Source organism: Neopsephotus bourkii, unplaced genomic scaffold (genome assembly GCF_033783945.1).
Source record: "Neopsephotus bourkii isolate Nb327-2 ecotype Australia unplaced genomic scaffold, CSIRO-AGI_Nbou_v1 NB_272, whole genome shotgun sequence".
In the NCBI taxonomy this organism is placed as follows: Eukaryota; Metazoa; Chordata; class Aves; order Psittaciformes; family Psittacidae; genus Neopsephotus; species Neopsephotus bourkii.
The window spans coordinates 11,516,696-11,539,706 of NW_026900781.1; the positions used below are offsets into that span (position 1 = coordinate 11,516,696).

General features: G+C 39.6%; 1 protein-coding gene across 1 annotated transcript; it reads right to left on the reverse strand.

Moving 5' to 3' along the window:
- Positions 1-303: 303 nt before the first annotated feature.
- On the reverse strand, positions 304-18,625 carry RIPK1 (receptor interacting serine/threonine kinase 1). Its single transcript, XM_061346610.1, has 11 exons — positions 18,259-18,625; positions 16,494-16,647; positions 15,914-16,051; positions 14,001-14,229; positions 13,010-13,159; positions 11,668-11,744; positions 8,472-8,562; positions 5,996-6,550; positions 4,235-4,303; positions 1,886-2,038; positions 304-976 (listed from the first exon to the last, which is right to left on the reverse strand). Exons 1-11 carry the CDS (start codon positions 18,408-18,410, stop codon positions 684-686), a joined length of 2,061 nt encoding a protein of 686 aa, XP_061202594.1. The 5' UTR covers positions 18,411-18,625; the 3' UTR covers positions 304-683.
- Between the last annotated feature and the right edge of the window lie 4,386 nt (positions 18,626-23,011).

The following is a 23,011-nucleotide window of genomic DNA, read 5'->3' on the forward strand; positions in this document are numbered from 1 at the left end:
GGCCATTCAATGGTATCAGATACTTTTATATTTTCAGTTTTGAATACGATGCATGGTATGAAATTCTTTTACAGTTATATGTTAGACATTGAGCATGAGCATATTAAAATTAAAATTAACAACGTAGTTTTGTAAACTCGTAGAAGTTAAAGGCATTTTTTTTTGTTTTGCTTTTAGCTCTCAGCTGCTGGAGTTTATGGTTCAAGCTGTGGGCTGAGATAAGAACAGCTGAATTAAAATGAAGTATAAGGTAATACTAACACTAATAATAATAATAATAATAATGAAAAGGGTAATAACAGAGAGATAAAACAAAAAAAAACACCCAAACCTTGATGGGTGATCAAGGCTGACCGATATACAGCCTGTCCCTGAGCAGCTAACTACCCCCAGTTTATATACTGACCATGATATTCTGTGGTATGGAATATCCCTTTGGCTAGTTCAGGTCAGGTGTCCTGGCTGTGCTCCCGCCTGGCTTATCCTTCTGGAAGACCAATTATCTTGACACAAACTTTTTGATACAACCAGTAAGGATGTATTCACTGAGAACTGCTTGGCAGAAAAAACTTATTCCAAAAAGCTTGTGCAAAAAAGAGAGCTCCAGAAAGCCTGTTCAGAATTATTACTTGTTATTGGAAGGTCTTAAGGAAAAAATACCCTCATTTTCCCTCCATTCTCTGTCAATTTCTTTCTTTTTTGATTTGCATTAAACTATTAAGGATATCCGGTCTTTGGCAGTCATAAAGAGCTTTGGCAAGTTTTCCAAACGTAGCACCTTTGGCACCTTCCCTCATTACCCACTTAAGCAGCATTTGGTAAACTTTTTCTTTTAGTCCGTATCGATCATAGTCGTAATCAATTTCATCAATGTCAGGTTCACAGAAGTCCAGTTTACGAGCACAGTCCTTCCACTGTTTGGCCAACTTTTCTTTCACTAGATTCAGATGTTCATCAGTCACAGCACTTCCGTTGTCTGCAAAAAGTATAAGAAAATGGCATTGTTTAACATTTCTTCTGCCCTTTTTGCTGTCTCACCTGTTCTACTAGTTACTGGTAATATCTAGAGACAGAATTTTAGTGATAACAATCTGAAGTGGATTTCACTGAAGGCAGTATTACCCAATGATGCCAGGGAAGAAACACTTCAGGACACATGTGTTCACAGTTCAGTTGCTGGACTTGCTTTTTGACCTGAGGCTATCACAGTTTGTCACTAAACCTGTGAGATTGAAGAGCTCCTTCTCAGAATTCTTTCATAGCTGACTGTTGTCTGTATGATGTTCTATATTCTGGGACACTAGTAATTTGTTTACTTAGGAATACACAGAGATAATTTAATTTGGTATTGACCAACAAAAATAAATTGCATTTCAGAATCTTCCAATTTCTACCAGAATGAAGTGGTCACAGCCCCAGACCTGTCAGTGGTCAAGAAGCATTTGGGCAATGCTCTCCAATATCTGGTTTAACTTTTAGGTTTCCTTATGTGGTTTCAGGCACTGGGCTCAACGACCTTCATGGGTCCCTTCCAACTCAGGATATTCCATGACCTGAATAATAAGTCAGGTGAGGACCACCAATCCTAACCAATCTGAGTGTTGTTACTCCTCTTGATGCATATACATCAATACTTGTATCTAGTGTCTCGTAAGAGGTCATAGAACTATAGCATAAATGAAGTACACGGTATTACAGAACAGTATTAGCACAAACTCTTACTTGTTTTATACACTCTCATGCACGTAGAAGAAAAGAACACAAACAGTTATTTCTCAAGTATCAGAGGGAGAAAGCAGTACTGCTTTCACACATTCCAAACCAAATGATTTTCAGATGAGTATATAGCGAGGATACACCAAGAATAGGGAGCTATTTCTCTTACCAAACACACCATTTTTCTTATAATACCTATAAGATTCTTCCGTAGCACCAGGATAAGTGCTGACGTTTTGACCGGACTCTTCAATCTTCATTTGATTGTTGGATCCAATTTGAATTGCAGAACTGTTACTTATGTTGTACTTGACTGAATCTTCTGTATAAGGGAATGTAATACAATTTTATAATCAACTGCATATTGTTCAAATGTCAAGAATGAACATGAGAAGGAGGTAAGGAGAAAGAAAGTTCTGCTAATAAGGGAAGTGATTAAATGCTTTTATTGCATTTAATGCAGAAATAGCCATTTACTGGCAACTGTGAGCTTATTTTCATTATGCAGTCAACACAAACATACTTTTACAAAGTGAAAACTAATCCTATTCCCTTTTATGATAAAGTGGCATAACCATGCCTTACATGCTGGTAATTACTAGACTGTAAATAAAGATTCCTGCACTTTAGGAATGTGTAGCAGCCTCGCTTTCTGCTGGCTAACAGCTGCAGAAGGTAGTCCTTATTTGAAAGCACTTTTTGTTTTAATCTAAAAGCCTTACTACTTCTGCCTCTCAGCTTTACTTTTCATAGACATACATTCAAGTTTACAGTTGTGATTTCAAAGTTCTGTGACACTACAGAAAATTGTTTCTACTTGCTCATAAAATTTCTATACTCCATGTTATACTATGCTGTCTTGATGGCATCTCTCTTCCACAGTTTATTTCATCTCTGCTATCTAGGAATGTATCCTTGAGTTGTATCTATTTTCACAGTGCAGTACTTGTGTAGTGTTTGTTTCAACAACATTGTTTTTTGGTTTTGGTTTGTTGGTTTTTTTTCCCCCCTCTTCTGTACTTTTGGTTCTAAGGCAAGATTAGAATGTTTTCCAAGATGCCTTACCAAAAAATGCTACTCGTTTATTTTAAGGCCTGAATCCTCAGCAATAAAAGTCAATATGCACTGATTGCATTGCTAAATTGTGTGCATCTCCGTGAGCTTGCATCTGTAGTTTTGTATATGATTAGCTAAAAACCTAATTTGGTGTCTTTTGCTTGCAGTTGTCCGATTTTCACACATAACATGAAACATGAATATTCTAGTCATGTTGGATGACATCAGTTTTTTATTCTCTTGACAGGGTTTTCTGAACTTTTTTTAGATAATCATCCATTAAATGTTCTAACTCTAGTTTAAATGGTGAATATCACAACCTAGGTATAAAATTGAAGTACAGATGCTTAAAATGACACACAAACTCTGTATTTAATCATCAAAAAGGATGACTAGATGTACAAATATCCTTGGTACATGCTCAATTGCAGTGTGGAGATCTATGGTCATGCATGAAAATCTGATTAAATGCATTTAATATTTGTTAACCTGAAACTGCTAGTCAGAAATACCTATATGCATGCATGATTAGTTTCTAGACATTGCACAAAAGGAATGCATTTTATCATGTCTCAAAATATTATGATTCCTGTATCCTTTCCTTTTTTTTGTTGGGGTTTGGTTTTTTTTTTTTTTTTTTTTTTTTTTTTTGAGGTGAAGGCCTTGGGGAATATCTTCATATTTTTAGCTAAAAATTAAGAAATCTCATGTGTGTGTTATTTTCTTAACCTGTAGCAAAATGAATCTAGCACAATATATGAAAACACATACAAATGTTTTATTGATATTAAAAGTTACTGTGCTTATATACCTCTTTTCCCAAGCCTCTATACTTTGCTTGCTTGTCACGTTTGGATCATTATAGTCAAGAAGAGAGAAACCTGCTGTTTCCAGTTTTCTTTGTAAGTGTAAGCCACTTACAAATTTCGACAAGCCTTGAAAGGGTTAATTAGAGTGCAGGGTGTCTCAAGCCACATGTCTTGAAAGGAACATATATTAACAATTCCTAAAGGACAGGACAATTTTAGGGATTAAGAGAGTTGAGAGACCTGTGCCTCAAAGAAGGGTGATCAGCACAAGGCCTGCAGCTAGAGATTTGTATTCAAAACCCAGAGCAAGAAAGGACAGGTGTCCCAAATGCATGCGTGGTTCAGCAGCTGGGTAGACTTGCAGCAACTTGAAGTTTAATCTAAAAGTGACTGGTTTTGCTGTGCAGAAGATGTTACAATGCCTTCATGTTTTTAAAAGTTCTTTCAGATAGAAAAACAAATACACATTGATGGTGTGTACAGGTCCTTCTAGAAACAGGAATTAGTTTTGCACACTTGTACTGATAACTTCAGGTATGGTTAGAGGTATTAAGCAATGACATAAGTTATTTCAAGATCCTGATGTTTTCTGCTTTACTGGTCAGGATGCAATGCATAGCCTGTTGGCTACCAAGACAGATAGAGGCACTCACCTCTGCTTGCTCTGGGCACACTAGAATGTCTAAAAATTTGCCTTACGAAAGGAGTAGAATCTGTGTTGCCTAAACGGAGGGAAAACAAAAAAAGTTTCAAAAGCATTATGTAAATAAGAAAGCAACTGTACTTAAAAATGACTGCCATATTTGTAACAGTATAAGTACACAGTTTGTGCTCTTAAATACAAAGAGATGAGAAACTTTTAAATTATTATATCCCCTTGAATAACTCTTTTAAAGCAATAACCGTATCAGGGTTCTGCTCACTGACTAATAGCTTTAACCACTCTTGGATCCCAGTGAGGGCAATGGGCTTCCATGTGGGTGTATGAATACCTGGCTAATGGACAGCACTGTGGGAACACAGCACACAACAGTTATGGACTGAGCTGCTTCATAGCAGGTCTTCAAATTGGCAAATTCCAAACTCCCAAGTGTGCTCTTACTGCTGAGACTGACTGCGGTTTGTATTAGCATGCTGCTTGTGAGTGGCTCTAGCAAAGGCATGGATGCCACTGCATCTTCTGCTGGTGGCAGCAATATTTGGCAGAGATATAACTTCCAGCCCAGGACAGTAATTGTTTTGGATGCCTGCAGATGAGCTCTTGAACTTATGCTAGGGCAGTAAGAGTGGCTGAGTTATAGTCACCTGACACATCACTGGAAGAGCTGTAATGCAGCTCTTCTGCATCTAAGTCCAGTATCTACCATGCTATTCCATGAAGCCTCCCTATAATAACTGTTTTATTTTTTATTTATTTCAAACAGAAGAATTCACTTTATTAGTGATGTTGATAGTTCTAATCCCTGCCTTCTGGCATGACAGCTCTGATTCATTTCAATAAATAAACTCACATAAATAACTAATCCCAGCCTCTGCATAATTTAACAGAATAACACCTTTGTGCCATTCTGCCTGTAAACAGCTAGGCATTCTTGTGAGATGATCTGGAAAAGAATACCACACTAAAAATATCCAATATTTAGTAGGAACAGGCTAACATATCTTTCATTTCTAGCTCCTGAAAGTTACATCTTACAGGTCTCTAGTTGCCATTTTACTTAAAGTTTTTGCCAAAGCTTAGTGTTCCTTCTTTGTCTCCACACATTTATATGCCACAGCTCACTAGCAAATACCGACAGAAGCTCCCCATCAGCACCAGCCACATCTCTCTGGAGAAAACAGTTATGAGCCTCAGCTCTTTGTTGGCCCCCTGAGCTTAAGAGGCTCATACCTTTCTGCAAATCAAGCTAACAATGCCCATTTATTTTCTGAAATGCTGCAAATGATGTTTCTGCACAGGCAGAACCTATGGTATGAATGGTAACAGTTTTGAGAGTCAATAGTTCTCGTTTGCTTTCCTAGAATGACTGATATCAGCTTTTTGTTTTGGTAACTGCTGTAGCAGTATCTGCCATAGCGGTATCTGCCATTTGCTATTACTTTGTTGGTAGCTGAAGAGTTAGGTATTGGGTCTGATGCTTCTCTATTACACTGATGCTTTAGAAATGGTTCACTTGAAACTGACAGCCTGAAATCAGTGAAAGTAGCATAACGAAGCCAAAGATAGTGTTTTAGCAACCTGAAGTAACGTCAAGCAAACAGAGAACTTAATGAAATAAATTCCCCTTTGCTATATCGCAAATCAACTGCTAGCAACAAGAGTTACACAAATCACAAGACACTACTGACCACTTAATTTTTAGAGAGCAAGTATGTTTTCAGAAACATAGGTCTTGGAGGAGGAGGAATCTCACCTGTATCTTTGTCTGTGTTCTTTGGATACCAGTTTACATTGGGTTGTGATTGCGAGTTTAGGCCAGATTCAGGCACAGGTGTACCTAGGTGAAAGGTACGGGCTGAACGCAAGCCATAGGTAGCATCTGTGTTTCCCATTAGAATACCCTTAGGGTTTATCCCATGAAAAGTATCTACAGTTCCCTGTTTTGGTGTTTTTGCGGCTGGCCAAATATATGGATTAGTGTTTAATGTTGTTTTTTCAGCTCTGGGATGCAGCTCACTCCATTGAGGAATAGGAGACAGTTTTGCAAGTGCATCATAGGAAACTCGTTGTCTCCTTTCGTCATCTGTTATCTCAGGGGTGTATATTACAGGAGGAACTGCTTTATCCATCCAGCTCCCATATGCATGGTAGTTGTATTCACGCTGAAGTTTTCTGTTTAGATTATCAGCAGATGTAAATGGGGTCTCACAGCTCTCAACAGGCTGGTTCTCAGGGGAGGCAGCAAACAGGGCTTCATTAACTTGACTGGTCATGGGACCTTGAATACTGTGTAGAGAATTAGGCTGATCTGAAAGGGAGAAAATTAAAGTATTTTAAATACATCCAAATGCAATTATATAGCTTGTTGTGATGACACTAGAATCTATTAATCTACCTTTAATATTATGGTAATATATAAAAGGTTACATAGAGCATCACTTCCAGCAGAAGCTGTGTTTTATTATATAGAATGCCTTTACAGAGAAGTATTGCAAGCTTTTATCTAGGAAGTATAGGCTTGTTTAAACTATTGGTATCAAAATCCCATTAAGTGGTGTCAGAATTCACTGCATACTCTATTTATACTGACATCAAGTTCTCAGCCACTGAAATAAATAGTTCCTGGAGGCATTTGCAGGGTCTGATTTACTGCTGTGTCTCCACTGGCATTAACTGAGATTTAACTGGTGCAAAATTAGAGTGTAAAATGATGGAAAATAACACCACTGCAATAGGTATTATTTCATACAGCACAAATTACTTGTCATTTAAGTCATGTTTGCAAATCATTATGCAAAATATCCTGTCTGGGTATTTTGTGATTAATCCTTTTTGTTGTATTTATTCTTTATAGCCCCAAAGAATACACTTTTACAAGTAATGCCTACCAAATAAAATAATCTGTCATCTACATCCTTCAAACTAATTGTCACTATCAAAGGAAGCTCCACTTCAGTCTCAAACTAGATTGAGTTATGATCTGGATCATGCTGCAGCATTCCATGACTAAAAAAAAGAATTTAAAAAACTTCTTGTTACTCTTTGTTCTTATGGTTTTAAGGGTAGGACTACAGATGCTTCCTTAAAAAGTTCTGAAGGCTTCACAGTTGTCTGTACAATGTACAGACACAGTTGTCTGGCAATATACATTGCCTAAAGCAAAGGACTCTTATAGACCACTGTAAAATTGGAATAAAGTGTATGTATGTGCTTCTATTTAGTGAACTGTGTTGTGTCCCATCCCTCCATCCCCAATTACATGAATTCAGACTAGTTCCTTTTTATGTCTTCATATTAGTACACCTCCAGTCTGACTCATTCTGCTCCTTTTGTTACTGCTGCTAGAGAGGGAGTGGGAGGAATGATCTAATACAGACACAACCTCATCAAAAGTGATAGCTATTAGCAATTCAGTATTAGCATAAACTACATGGCATCCATTCTCCAGGGCAAGTTTGAGATGTATGAACAGATCCTGTGGGATATCTTTCACTACCACTATCTGAGTAATGCCCATTGACTGGAGAGGAAAACCTGACTTTGACTGATGGGCTGTCAAGATAGTATCTTTCAGGAGTGTAGATTCACAATAAAGCCTTTCATACTTAAAACACGTAATCTGCTGCAGCCATACATGGTTATTTCTGCTAGGGAAATGTAATTGTACTTATTTGAAATATAGCAGTAGTGTTGCCCTACAAAGTCCATCAGTTCTACTGAAGAACAGTTATGGCAAACGTAGCTTTGGGGAAGGCTTATTAGTTGTATGTTACAGTTTAACATTGTTCATTTCATGTCTTTCAAATGGTGTGAGCAAACTTAGCAGGATCTAATTTCTGATGAATTTGATATTGTTGCTTGTAAATAACTGTTGCAAACGTGATCCTATATCCTTTGCCATTAAAAAACTTTGGTAAAAAAATTCCAGATACATTTCTAAAAAGCTATAACTGTATAATCACATATTAGTAAGACAGCTCTATAAAACCATGAAACATGCAACTCATGCAAGATGTAATGAAAAATACGAAAGGAGAGAAAATTCATCCATGTATGACTTTGGGGAGATTGGCAGCAAATTTAATCTTTTCAGTGATTACAATTCTTTCTCAAATGCTGAATAATTAGGTCTCTTCATAACCCCTTAATGGTAAGACCACTTATTTTGTACATGTACGAAACTTTATCTTTGGCAGAATACACAGAATAATGATGTGTTAGTGTCTTACCTGCTTGAGCATTACTTCTGTTTTCTGCTACAGCATCTATTTGAAGGGACTGCATCTCATCCAGCAGTTCATCTGACACAGGCCACATTTTCTGCATGTAACAAAGAATTTATAGGAAAAAATTTAACCAAAGGGAGTTCCTGTAGAATAGGAAACAGCACAGCTTTACAGCAAAGTGACTGGGATGAGCAAATTCCATGAATCTGGGAATCTGGGTATGGAAAAAGATTCCATACCCTTGCAGAGAGCACAGCCTAACAAAAAAATACCCATTCCTTTGCTATGGATGGGCAAAATCTTTTCTTCAATAAAAGAGGGAAGGACTGCAATGCAACTGCAGAATACAATACTCTAAGTTGGCCAAACAATATCCTTCCTTACATGAGTATGAGCTTAACCCAGAGATAGTGGTTTTGGATTGCCCATCTTGTACTTAATAGACTTCTTGCAAGCACTCTTGGTGAGAAGATGCTGCTGAGGTAAAGGTAGCAAACGTGCACCCTGTTCTGTGGATTATATTTATTTCAAGTATACCCATCAATAGGGAAGAGGTGAGAAAGATTTACATTCAGGTATGACCATGATGACTTTTATGACGAGTATTATGAACAAGGAGTTTAAAGAAAATCTTCAGAAATAAGCAGTACATTTTCCTTTCTGTAAACTCTCATCCTCACTTCACTAGATTGAAGGCGAAATCCATTCTTGTTCTAATCTTCTGATATTCCCACTATTCAGACTTCCCTAGAAGTAAATTTTTTTACCTGAAAAAAATGCCTTGATTTCCTTCAGTGCTCCTTACTCGTTAGTTCTAAAAGTAGTATTGTTTTTTTTAATTAAACCCAAGTAGTACTTTCACAGATTAAAAATCAACAACCGCTACTCACTCCCTTCCGTCCCCTGTTCCCTGTCCCTCCCCCCAAAAAATCTTCTTACTTTTGAAAGCAACAGATAACATTCTAAAGCGCATTATAATCTTAGGTCCTTAGATTTTTCTTGAATAACTGAACTCCTTGAGCAGGGCAATTGGACCAGATGACCTGCAGAGGTCCCTTCCAATCTTACCCATTCTGTGACTCTGTGGTCATTTTAGTTAGGAGGCTGTGGACTGCTTCTGCAGTTGTAGTGGAGGGCTATGCCCAATGTGCAACCCTCCAACTCATGTTGCTACTGAAGCTGTATTAACAGTTCATTCACCACAGTCACTTGCCTTGGATGCAGTACTCGCATTCTGTGCCCTGATCAGAATGGATGCTTTCCTTCCTGAGAAAGTGATAGATTCACAGCTCATTTTTCAAGTAGTCCTTTGATCCCTATGATTTGAGATGTATATTGCACAGAGCTAATACAGCTAGTGTAATTAGCCACAATCCTGATTTGGGGTCACTATCATAAATCAGATGTATATACTTTACCATAAATCAGATGTATATACTTCACATTGTTAGTTTGGTCAAATCAGTCCAGGAAATTTGTTCCATCAGTTTTATTTTGCAAAACTACTGTGTTTTCCAACAGTAACTAGTATTTCACAAACATCACGTGTTCCCTAAACCAGAAACTTTTGTTTCCACAATTGCAGACTTGGTGACAGAAGGAAGCACTTTAAAGAAAACTGTAAATGAACAGTTTCATGAAGGAAGTTGTTTTCTTATTTAAAATGATTGGGTATCTGAGCCTTATTTCACTGCGAAGATTAAAATCGTAATGCCAGGAGTTCTCACTGACAGCTGTCAGTACTACAGAAGTGAGTAAATTCATAAAATCTGTGATAAAATCAGCCCAAGAAGTTCTCATTCTCGTGTTTTCAGTCAGAAAAACATTCTTTATCATAATTTGTAAACCTACAGAGAAGTAAGAGAACCGACTTGGATACTCAGGAAAAACATCTGACTCAAAGTATTCCCTGTTATTACTGTGGTATAGCTTCCTGCTGTCAAAGAGGCTGGGACTCATTAGATGAATGTAGTACACAGATCACCAAGAATTTACAGAGGTCTTTTTTACGTGTAGTCTCTGTCAGATTCTGCCACTTTTGAATCTCTAGGAATAACATTTTATTTAATGAGTGAAACTTAATAGATCTATGAGGAGCTTTTGCAAAGTATTGTCATAGAATCAGAGTGTCACTCAGGTGACAACAGACCTTGGGGGATCTCAGGCCCACCTCTCACTCGAAACAAAGTCATTTATGGGATCTCAGAGTTGTGCAGTTGGGTGTTGAAACCCTCCAACAATGGTGACTGGACAACCTCCTTAAGTAACTTGCTCCACTGCTTGGCTGTCCTCACAGGGCAGTTTGGGTTTTTTTTTGTTTTCCCTCTTATATCCAGTTTGAATCTCCCTTGTTTCAGTTTATACCCACTGTATCATGTCCTCCTATTATCACTGCTGTGAAGAGCTTGCTCTGTCTTCTCAATAAACTCCTGATAGGTAGGATGAGGAGATATTGCAAGTTTGGCTGAGGCAGTCATGGTCCTTCATCCCCAACTCATATGGCAGGACTAACAAGTGTTGAGCTTATCTCCTCCTGCTGCTGGTCTTCCTGACTGCTGTCAAGCCTCTGGTTAGTGCCCAGGTTGCTGCTCACCACTACCCTAACGTCTTTCTCAACAGTGCTGCTCCCTGACCAGGCAGACCCCAGCTGACACCGAAGCGAGGGATTACCCCAGGTGCAACATGTTGCATTTGTCCTTTCTGAATTTCACAGGTTCTCCAGCCTGCAGCTGCAGCCTTCCTCTTGTGACTGTATTGACTGGTCCCCCTAGTTTTGGGTTACTTGCACACCTTACGAAAGTATGCTCCATCACTGCTGTCAGGCCACTGATAAAGAAGTAAACTAGGGAAGGCCCTGGTACAGCAGACCCCTTCACTACACCGGTTGTTAGTGGCTTCCAGGTGAAGAAGTACAACCCACTAACCACTACTCTCTGAACTGACCATCCAACCTGTTTTCATCTGCTCATCCAGACAGCAATATCCAAACTTGGATACAAGAGTATTTTGGGAGGAAGTGCTGAAGTAAAAGACATGCGCTGCTCTCCCCTCCTTCCCAAATCCAGTCATTTTAATCACAGAAGGAAATCACGTCAGTCAGTCTTACCAGTCTCAAAGTGACAGAATCTGGACGTAACTGGGATTGGAGAGAAGGGTTTATGGGGAACTGACACTTTAAAATGCTTAGAAAGTTACTCACTTTTAACTTCTCCAGATCGGCTCCAATATTGTTTCCTAGATTTTGGCAGTAAAACGGACTGTATGTTTTATTAATTTCTGCAAAAAGGAAAGAACTAGGTGAAAGTGGTTTTCAATAGACAATAAGTGATTTATACTGTTAACAATTTTCATGGATAACGATTGAATAAAGATTTGTATGAAGCCAGAAACAGGAAAGTTCATACATAAATATTTGGAATCTGTTCAAGTGACTCATTTAGCCCTAATATAGTAACAAGAACAGGATGATTTCTAATGACTTTTTTCATCATTGTTGTTGGTGTATTGCTTTTTAGGGTGAAAGCTCCCTGTCTATGGCCTGTGTCTGACAGCTCCTTTCCTTGACTTGATTGGCCAAAAGATTGGTTGCTACATTTTAAGAAATAAGCTACATTCAATTGCATTCAGCTATTCGGTAAACAATTATCCCGTCTTTGCTAAAGATGGAATTATTGAAATAATTTACAAACATGGTAAATATCAGTATTTTGCATATGGGAAAATTAGAATCTAAGACCCAGTGCAAGCATAAACTCAACCCATTAGCAGTAGATTATGCAGGTTAAATACAGAAATAGTAGATGGGTTCCTTCTGTTATACAAATTTCCCCCAAGTATTTAAGTACATGCCTTGTTGTATACAAAGCTCTTGATGTTCCTGGCTAAATCCAAACCTCAGTTTCCTGTTATGCGTAGAGGCTTTTGTTTTATGGGTTGTTTTATTTGTTGGTTTTTTGGTTGGTTGGTTGGTTGGTTTTTTTGGCACCATGTATTGAAACAGAAAGAAGAGGCAAGAGGCGTTAAAAGAATTTTGACTTATTTGCTGAATGTTGTTAGTCTCCTTCCCAGCCCCCTCAAGCAAGACTTTCACTGACTACAAGTATTTTGGGATCTGACTATAAGAAAGGCTGATTAACTAGTCAGAGGCTGTTGTATTGCTCAGAGAAGGCTAAACCAGACAGATTTTGAAGCTAGTTTCAATAGGGTATTTTCTCAGTCATAGCCAAGGTCCTATGTCCCCTGATGTCAGCTTTTCTGTAAATTTCAGCAGGAAGATTGTACTATGTTAAAGACAAATTATTAGCAAGTATAAAATATCTTAGCTCCATCCACTCGCAAGTATTTCTCAAATCTGTAAATGTTGGACCAGATCCCATTTTCAGTTGGGGTACAGGGAGCACGCTTTACTGGGCATGTGAATTGATATTTCTATTTTCAAAGCAAAAACTTGTATTTTAAGAGGAAAATACTCAAGTTTGTTTTACTACATTACAAACTATTGACAGACAAGTAACAAAAAGAATCCTAAAGCAGTGCCTTACCTGCAAAGGTTGGCCGTTCCTCTGACTCTTGTTTCCAGCATTGTTTCATTAAGTCAATAATCTCCACTGGACATTTATCAATGATCTCCTCTATGTTTGGCCTGTTTCCACGCTCGACGACAAACCGAATCTGAGAATCATTTATACTATCTGCAAAATGAAATCAAATTCTGATCATGGGTTTTGCTACCTTTCTTTCCATAGGTAAAAGAAATAGCGAAGAAAGAAAAAATGAAGCCGTTCCATGTGTGTTTGTGGATATGTAAAAGATCTCAAAGATGTCTGAGTTACAGCTACTACTTTCACATTAGTGAATTTGAACCCTCTGCCCTAACTTCCAAGGCTTAGAGATTTATTTTAAGATGAATGGATTTACTTTTATATCTAAGACATACCTAGCGTAAGTAGAGTAATGGATCTAGCTCTACAGAACCTGTATCTCAGTTATGCTTTGCACTTGGTACACAAAGATGGCCACACAGGCAATGTTTAGCCGTTTAGCAAAAAATCCATTCAAAATGATAAACATTTTACTCTGGAATTCCACAGTCTGCTCCTATTGCTCTGTATGAGCACATTACTACATGTTGAGAAATTTGTGCCACACAGCTGAGAAGTGACAACTGGCTATATGACTGTTCCTGTTAAAAACCACACATAACTAGTCCACCTCAGAAAATAAGAGTAACATCAAAGATTCCATCTTGGCCTGCCAGAGGTTTATATAACTTCTGCTACTGAGTGCAGGTTTATGCCCCCACCATATGGATGTGAATATATTGGGCTCATGCCAGGATTTCAGTTTAGATGTGCCTGTCTATGCTTAGAAGCCTGGAATGATGCACCTAATGCCTTTTACTGGCAGTGAGGTAAAGAACAGGCACTGTTCTTAGGCATACGTGATTTAATCTACTGATTTTAATTTTATAAGTTTAAATGCTTAACATTTGTACCTTCATTTTATGATAGCATCCTTTTGGAAGTAACTTACATTCATATGGCTCTTTGTTAGCAAAAATAGCCCACATCATTATGCCGAAGCTGTAAACATCTGATTTCTCTCCAGGTTTTATGTGAATAGTGCTTAAATGCTCTGGGGCCATATAGGAAAGAGTCCCACCACTGTAGTGACAAATGCTGTTGATTTGCTTCCGTCGGCCTGTCTCTTCTCGGGACAGCTGACTCCAGCTCTTATAGGATGCAAAACCAAAATCTGCAATCTGAAAAATGAGACACATCAGAGCTAGTGCCATGATGAAGAGGTGATAAGTATTTCATGCAGTGCTCAATTTGAAAATGAATAGCTGGTAATAACATCTAAAAATGAAATACTGCTAAAAATTGCAACAAGAAATCAAAACAAACTTTGCCTTTAAAAAAAAAAATCCTAAATAAAGTATCACTGCCAATAGGGAGCCATTAGATGAACCGTCATTATTAATTTAACCTACTTGGTATGACTGTAAGGAAAATTAATGAATATAAGGAAAAAAGAAGTGAAAAATACTGAGGTGGCACCTTGCCTCACTTTTAACTTGCTTTTCTTTACTCTCTCATCACCTATAACTAGCTTATTGTCCCTTTGAGTTTCTGAAACTTTGGGCTAAATTTAAAAGTCATATATTCAGAGGAAGAGAAAAATGCAAGTGTCATCCTGCTAAGGAACTAGGAGTCCAGGTTCATGTCTATAAGTGAGAGGAGGTCTACTGAGGAAGATACTCTTAAATGTTCCCACATTTGCAGTTTTCTAGAACAACTGTTTCCCTTCATAAATACCGGCAATGTTAGATACATTCAAGCAGATAGATCATACAACTGCCTTAAGTTATACTTTTGATCAAGCGCCTTAAGTCTGATCTGATTCTGAATTTGATCCTGAGCTCCAGTTCAGTTTGTGATGCAGTGAGATAATAACCTAGTTTGGTTCTGTCCATATAAGCTGAAACATAAAAACCCCATCCAGTTTACATTTAAAGCAGATCATGGTGGTTCGGTGTCTTGTTTGGTTGGGCTGGGTTTTATTTTCTGTTTGTTTCTTGTTGTTGTTTGGGGGGGTGTTTGTTTTTAAATAGAGTTTATACCTCTTATCTGCATGCTGTTCATACTGCAGTAGGACTTGCTACTATATTAACCTTGTAAAACAACTTCTAACTCTCTAATGTAAGAAATACCAAATGACTGAGCGCTCTTCACAGGAACTTATTCTGTAGTTTCAAACTGTAATGGGGTGATTACTTCAGCAACTCACCTTGACCAAAGACAGGACATCTGATGAGGACTGCTGCAAATTCTACTGAGGTTTATTTAGCAGTAGGCTCTACATCTATATGTCTTGATCCAAAAGCCCAGTAAAGTTAATAGAAGGGCTTTGGAACAGGATTATAAACCATTCTCTGAAGTAGTCTCCTGCTGCTTTTTTTGTAGCTGCTGGCTGTCATTAAAAAATGATGACTAAGGGAAAAAAGAGGGAGACAAGAGTAAAAGGTAATAGGCAAATGAAGGACAAGAATAAAGAGGAGGAGGTAAAGGCAGGAGAAGAAATTACAGCAATAAAGACCAAAAGACCCGATCCATAAGAAATTCTATTTTGTTTCAATCTCTATGCATAAAGGTTTAGTTTTTTTCTTTCTAGCTGTATTTTTTTTTTTTAGTTCATCAATTCTCAACAATATTATTCATTTTTTAAACACCATTAGTGATTCCCCCCCACCCCCCAGTTGCAGGAAGATTGTGCACATCTCAGATGCTGAACAGGCCACCATACTTCAGGGATCCACTGATAATGCTCTGTTAGTGATAGAGTACAAGAGTTCATCTTCCAATCCAAAAAACTAACCAGTGCAGTCAAACTGTGTTTTTCCAACCCAGATCACCAGCTTTCTCCATTTAGATTCTAACCAGTACCTTAATGTGGAAGTCTGTGTCCACAAGGATGTTTTCCGGTTTTAGGTCTTTGTGTATGAAGCCTTCTTTATGCAGATAAAGCATTCCTTCTATAATCTCCATCACGAAACGCCCTTTCACTGACAAAGGCAGCGAGTGCTAAAATAAAGAACAAGTACTATCTAATAAAAAATGGTATTACAACCATCAAATTAAAAAACAGTCTTTAAAAAAGTTTCTTTCTCAGTCCCAAGAGTACCTCTGCTCAAGCCATGGTAAAAAAGAACTAAGGTCCTTCTTGAACCTAAATTTAAAACAATTCTAGAGTCACTCCATATTTACAAAAGCAGTTTTCTTTAGCAAATTTTCTACACTCCTATAACTTTGAACCTGTAACTGTGGTCTGCTCTTCTGTGATGCACAGAAAAGCCACAGTTGTCCTCTGCTGTCTCTAGAGAAGGCAGGGCTGCCACTGGCTCTAATACAGAAAGGAGGATGAGAATCTAGACTCCATTCTCAGGGGTAGCAGTAGCAACCTGTCCCTTTCAAGTATCTTATCAACCCTAAGGAAGAGCAGGGGATGAAGCAATTCACTGCTCACTTTCTGTAGCACTTTCATCATGTTCCCTCGTTGCACATACTCCATCACAAGTGAGTAGTTTCCATCTTCCAAAATGATACCTAGCAGTTTTACCACACGCTCATGCTGCAGTCTGTGCATAATACTGCCTTCTTCAAGGAGGGAAGCCTTATAACTGTAAAACAGAAATCACACTGAACTTAGATGCTAGGCTAGAATGAACACAGGGATGAAAATGCTGTTGATTCATAATGAAAACTATGGCCATAAATGTCAAAATCCCTAGATCCACTGCAAGATGAACCACACCTTCCCCTAGTTTTGAATTGATACAGCTTTGCTCATGTCAGGTTATATTCTCTAAGTCTGCTCAAATGCCTTGCACAGAGACTGTAAGCTCAGCCTAATTTTAAGGCCTGCTTTTCAAAACGTGCATAAACATCCTGAACTGGGGTGGGATCAGGCAGGGCTTTGGACAAGAGGATCAAATCACTCCACTACCTCTTGTACAGGAATCTATACAGATCTCTTTCCCAAAGAGCTGGTATTCCTGTTCATATTCAAAATGGATTTATTAAGGGGGAACCATCCACATACTGGATCATAACACTAACAATTACCAGTTTAGGATGAATTTAAAGCCTAACTTTGTCTGGGCCCTGGTATAATCCATCAATAGTCACAGATACACAGCTAGGAGCTAACTAAGTGTGTTAAGAAGGATGGTACCCATTATAATAAATAGAAGAAAGGGTGGTATTTTTACTGTTGCTCTTGTTTTTGTCATCAGGCAAAAAGATACAAGAAAATCTTGAGACGATGTTCCTTGCTAATGCTTTCTCCCTCTGTGTTTCTCTCTAGTACTAGAGAAGAAAGTGATTGGTTTGTTTGCTCAGTTATAAATTTGCTTAAGATTTTTGGTTCAATACTTCAAGGAATACTAAACTTACGAGCCTGTGTAGTGAGAAAGAAACACACAAAATAAAGCTGGCAGGCTTGTACGTTTTAACTGTGTTCATCCCAAACTGTCACTGCAGTCTGCAAACTACTATAATCTCTTAATTCCCTTTCTGCTGGGAAAAAAAAAAAAAGTATCATAACCCAAACAAGTAGAACATAATGGACTTGATGGTCTTAAAGGTCTTTTCCAACCTAGTTGATTCCATGGGGGTTTGTCTCTCTCTAGTGATGACTCATGGGAAAGATTTAGGTCTGCTACAGCTGTGAGGTAGTAGAGCTGCAATGGGACCTGAATTCACTGAAATCAAGAGCTGATTCAGTCCTTGAATTAAAGCAGAGGGTGTGGCTCACTCCACTTTTTCTCAAGGGAGAGAGTTATATTTTTGGTATTATACATGGGGGGTTAGAATCCTGCTGATTGCTCATACATGTGCTCTTGGTGGACACCTACAGTTGGACAACTGTACTGAAGATTGATCTGCAAGCTTGAAAATACCACGTGCCCACCGAGTTCCTGCATTTCCTTAAGTGTGCAAGAGTCCCCCCGATTCTTAGCAATTCACAGTAGTGCTAACCTTGCAATAGAAAAGAGGAACCTCACTGGAGCAATGAGTTAAACTTCAAAAGTTGGCTTGTGAGAGAAAACAACAGGAAAATTTGCAAGAATTTGCTAATATTCTCTGAAGAGCATTTTCCTCACATACAGTATCTCCAGAATACAAAGATCTGAAATTATTACACTTTGTTTAGATTTATCCCCATTGAGTTTGGAGATTTCCTTAAACCGACTGAAAGATAAAAATGAGATCTGAGATCTGTAACTTACTTAGTGCGCTCAGGTCCTGTATACACTTTTTTTAATACTACATCTCCATATCTCTTGTGATGGCATAAATAAATTGTTCCAAATCCTCCAGCATCTAATTTTCTTTTTTCAGACAAATCCTGGGTGCTCATACAGATATCTTCCAGAGACATGTTTGCAGTCTTTGTGGCTTAGCTATTAAAACAAAACCAAGTACTTAGTGTTTCTGGACCTGTAGTATAAAGGACAAAAAAGAAATGTCTTTATCAAGCATTTAGCTGTTCCACTAAGTAAGTGCCTGTATAAGGAGTGGGACACAAATATATACTCTGGTCACTCTTATGAACAAAGGGCCTCAGTTTGAAATCAATGATGATGTGGCTCTCATATCATCACAAAGACTTATCCTGTCACCCTGTTACAATTACATTAAGTAAACGTAAAAACATTTCTTTACCCGAGGATCTCAAAATGCTGTTAATAAATAGGTTTTATCCATATAATACATAGTAGATCAGTACTGTCACTACACTTCACCGTTGGAAAAACTGAAACCCAGAAAAATCAAGGGCTGTTGTCCCAAAGGCAGGAAGTGCCTGATGATTCTGATAGAAACTTCATTTCCTAAACTGCCTGAACATGGGCCTGTCAGGTACCCAGTATAAGTCCAAGCTACATTTTAGGCATCTTTTCAAAACCAGCTCTGAAGATTTGCTTGAAGCTTGAAACAAAAGAACAAAAGGTTTCTCTCGAAAGTGAAACAAGAAACACAGCTTCTATGGAAAACTTATTTTCACAGCTGTCTGAACGTAAGGAGACAAGCACCAGGAAGGACTGTAGTAGGATTTAAGTCAAATTCTCCCCTATGTTTCAAAAAAAAGAGGAATAAAGAACGTGAAGGCTTGTATTAATTCCTAAGTGCACTGAAAGAGAGCTTGTGGGAGGCTATGAAATGGGTAAACAAGTAAACCCCAGTGGATACCAGAATAATTTTAAGCCTTTGATAAAGCTGTGGTGCATTCTTACCTAACATGTCTCTCTGGAGGAAAAACCTTAAAAGAAAGCTAAACATCCAGTATTTTTGGTGCATACCAACAAGCTGCCTTGCTAGCACAGGTGCAAGCCACAAGCTCTGTTTTTTTTCCCCCACTGAACTTTTTACCTTGAGCATCTTACATCAGCTAAGGAAAGAGTTTGCTGAAAAAAGACAAAATCCAAGAGTAGGGCTGTTCAGTTTCCATTCCTCTTGGATGACTATGACACAGATACAGAGCTGGTAGAAAGGCACAATTTCAAAGTGCTAGTACCAGCAAGAGTGGATTGGCTTCCTCTGGCAATTAAGAGCTGTAAGTAGTGTGGAAAAGGGATTCCCAATTTCTTCAAACCAACAGGGGACTGCTAATTCCTGTAAACTACCGTGAACCTGCATCATCAAGTCCCTAACTGAAAAGGTTTCTTAATGTTGTTATCAACATCAGCTGCAGCCTGCTTACAGCAGCCTCTTTCTGGAGTGTGGGAGCTGAGGAGGCAGAGAAAGTGTCTATAGAAAGTAGGTGTGTGCAGGAAGAGAGATGTTTGTGGGCTGATTTGGGAATTGTCTGGTCAGTTCAATACTGACAAGCAAAAATAGGAAAGGGTAAACTCAATTAAAAAAAAACAACAAACAAAAACAACAACAAAGGTTGCACCTGTAGAAGAGAGAAAGCAAGAGCTTCCTCTTCCAAATGTACATATACCCTATGAGCTGTTGTTGCATAGACAGGTGGTGTGATCTCTTCAGAGTTTTTGTCTTTGATTTTCCTGGCTTTGAAAGGAGGTGTATTTAGGTTTGCTGGAGTGCTAGCCCGCATTATGAGCACAGGAGCAAGGACATGGCTGCGTTTGTTTAGTAAAAAGGTAAGCTCTGCTGTGCCCAATAGTTGTTAGCAGAGAGGAGATGTGTTTTGCTTTTCTTTTTTGGGTTTTTTTTTTTTTAAGTTCCTCTATAGCTGTGCAGCAAGTGACTCACGATACTGCCAAGAACACTTACTGCTGCTCTTGTTGGTGAGCTTTTTGTCTCTCTCGAAGTCTCTGCTGATAGTTCTCCAGGTTTCTTGGGGTGGTGCTGCTGACTGCTGTGTGACTGGGGTGGGTGCCAGAGGTACAAAGGCCTGAATTCAGTTGTGAGGCTTTAAGATGGTATCACCTAGTATCTTGCTTCTTTGTCTAGTGTCTCACTTTCACTGTTGGTTCAAAGTGACATATCTATGTAGGTTTTTCATGCTAACAGTAATTATGCATTTAGGTAGTAAGAATTACACATGCTTTTGCTGTGAATGCAAATTAGATGTGTGTTTTTTGAACAATGAATCTCTAAAGTTGCATTAAAACTATTGATAGCTTGAGGTTGCCATTCAATACCACATAACATGACAAAAACCAGCCATCCCTCAAACCGCAATATAGGACCTTGTGCCTATTTATATTGCTACTACCTGTTCCTACCAAGCAGCACGTAATCACTGTAATTAGAAGGCGCAGAAATTCAGAAGCAGCAATAACTTCTGAAATCAAAAAGTATCTGCTGAAATGACCTGGATAACATTCAACAGAGGGAATTTTCTCATAAGGTAGGATGGAACCGTCCTCCTTGGGCATGCTCTACCATTAAGATGACACTCTTTTTTTTTTGTCATTATTGAGTAGTGAGGTACTCTGAGTAGAAGCTCTTTGATCTTAAGACTTATTTAAAACCTGAAGGTTTTTGTTGATAGGTATCACAGGATAGCAGTCTCTAGCCAGGTTTTCAAGAGTACTTATTTTGGTATACTACTTAGGATAAGGTGTTGGCTGACATTGCTTAGACTTGTCAGATGATTAAGAAATCGAGGAGGGAAGCTCAAAGGCTCATGTTCATTCTAAGTGTACTGCTTTTTATTGAGATACATAGTAATTCAAATGTATCCTCATGTACTTAGGATATGCCAGTGCAGACATTACGTATCTGATGGTAAGAGAAACAAAGATATGTAATGGTTCTTATAGTTAAGAGATTTGGGTTTAGCCTGACCTTATTTCTAGGGCTTTGTGTTCCATGATGTTGCTCTAACCTGTATACTTGATTGATTATAAATCATTTTTTAATATAGTGTTCAGAACATCTGTATTAGTGTGAGTTCATATTTAACAAGTGCCAACATGTGTCATGAGAATATGGCTGCTAGAAGTGATGGATTTTTGCTCACTAACATGTTTAGATTTTCTGTGGAGAGGGCTAAAAGCGTATTAAGTGGGTTTGTGGCATTTTTCTTTTTAACAATGCGGTTAGGTTCTCTAACCCCCAAAGGGCAGATAAACTCTCCAGAATCATTAGCTGGTGATTAGGTCGCACTGCACCTGGTTCCTGGGCGATTTGCCTTGTTGTAATGCACTGATCTGCTGCAGATCTTGTCTTGGCCGAACGGTTAAGGGCGATTACTGAGCACATTAGCACGATCATACAAAAAAGATCAAGCAGTAATTGCAGCCCTTTTGGTCTAATGACATAGCACGAAAGTCCTTGAGAGGTGTTACACGGTATAATTGGAGAAAGTGAGCAAGTTTTCAAGCACCAGAACTTGTGGCCGCTTAAGTTATCAATCAGGAAAGGAAGGGAGTAACAAACAGGAACCAAAGCTGGTATGGCCGGGACGGGTAACGGGAACTAAACAGAAGGGTAAGGACAAAAATACTGCACGCAGGGAAGATGTTTCAAAAGCTTTAGTACATCTCAACTGTGTTGCTGTAAGTCACCAACTCCACCTAAACCTTTCCCTTCCACTCAGGTTCTGCTACATCTTTTCACTGAGGGGTGTGGGGTTTTGTGGGTTTTGGGTTTGTTTTTTTTTTTTCCCCTTTTGGGGGAAAAAAAGAAAAAAAGGCACTGATCAGCAGCAGGTTACAGAACGGATCCCGTGCGAACGCGAGGAGAGGCCAAGGCAAACCCGGAAACACGAGAGAGGGTGAAAAGGGAAAGAAGGGGTCTGCGCAGTGGCTCGCACCGGTACCGGTGTGGCACAGTCGGTTCTGGTCTTAGAAACCCGTGTGTTCGTGTGCGGCACCCACAGCGGCCTGCCCTGTCAGAGGCTCCTCGTCCAGCCGCGGCTATGCTTTAGGCAGAATGCGGGAGGGAAGCCCCATTTCCTCCTCCCCGCCTCCCCGCCTCCCTTTTCCTGTCCGCTCGGTCCCGGCAGTCCCACGCGCTCGCCGCGGCTGGAAGCGCGGGACAGGGAAAGCCCAGCCGCGGGTCTCCGTTCTAGTTCCTCCCTGGCGAGAGGGACCTGTCGCCATTCTCTTCCCGGCGGCACAAAGCCGCCGGGCCGCCTCCCCTCGCGCGCACCCCTCCCTCGCGGGTCGCTTCCCATCACTGCGCCCCGGGGACTTCTCCGTGGCCTGGCGATCCTCCCCGCCGCCGGAACACGGGATGCGCCGCAACCCTGCCGGGGCTCGGCAGCTCCCCCGGGACCCGGACCCCGCAGCGGTGGCGGCTTTGCCACACGAAGGTGGTGCGGAGGTTTCGGTGGAGCATCCCAGGTCCCCCTTCCACCACCCGCACCCGTGGCCCGCGGTGCCTTACAGTAGCTGCGGATCCCTGTCCTCCGTGCGCGCTCTGAGCCCGTGAGCGCTGGCCGCCACGGGCGGGGCAAACCGTGATCGGCCCCGGCCCGGCAGCTCTGCTCTCAGCGGAGGAATTCAGAAAGCTTCAAGGCTCGGCGGAAGAGCCGCGGCTGCAGAGAGCTGAGCGGTGCGGTGTCCC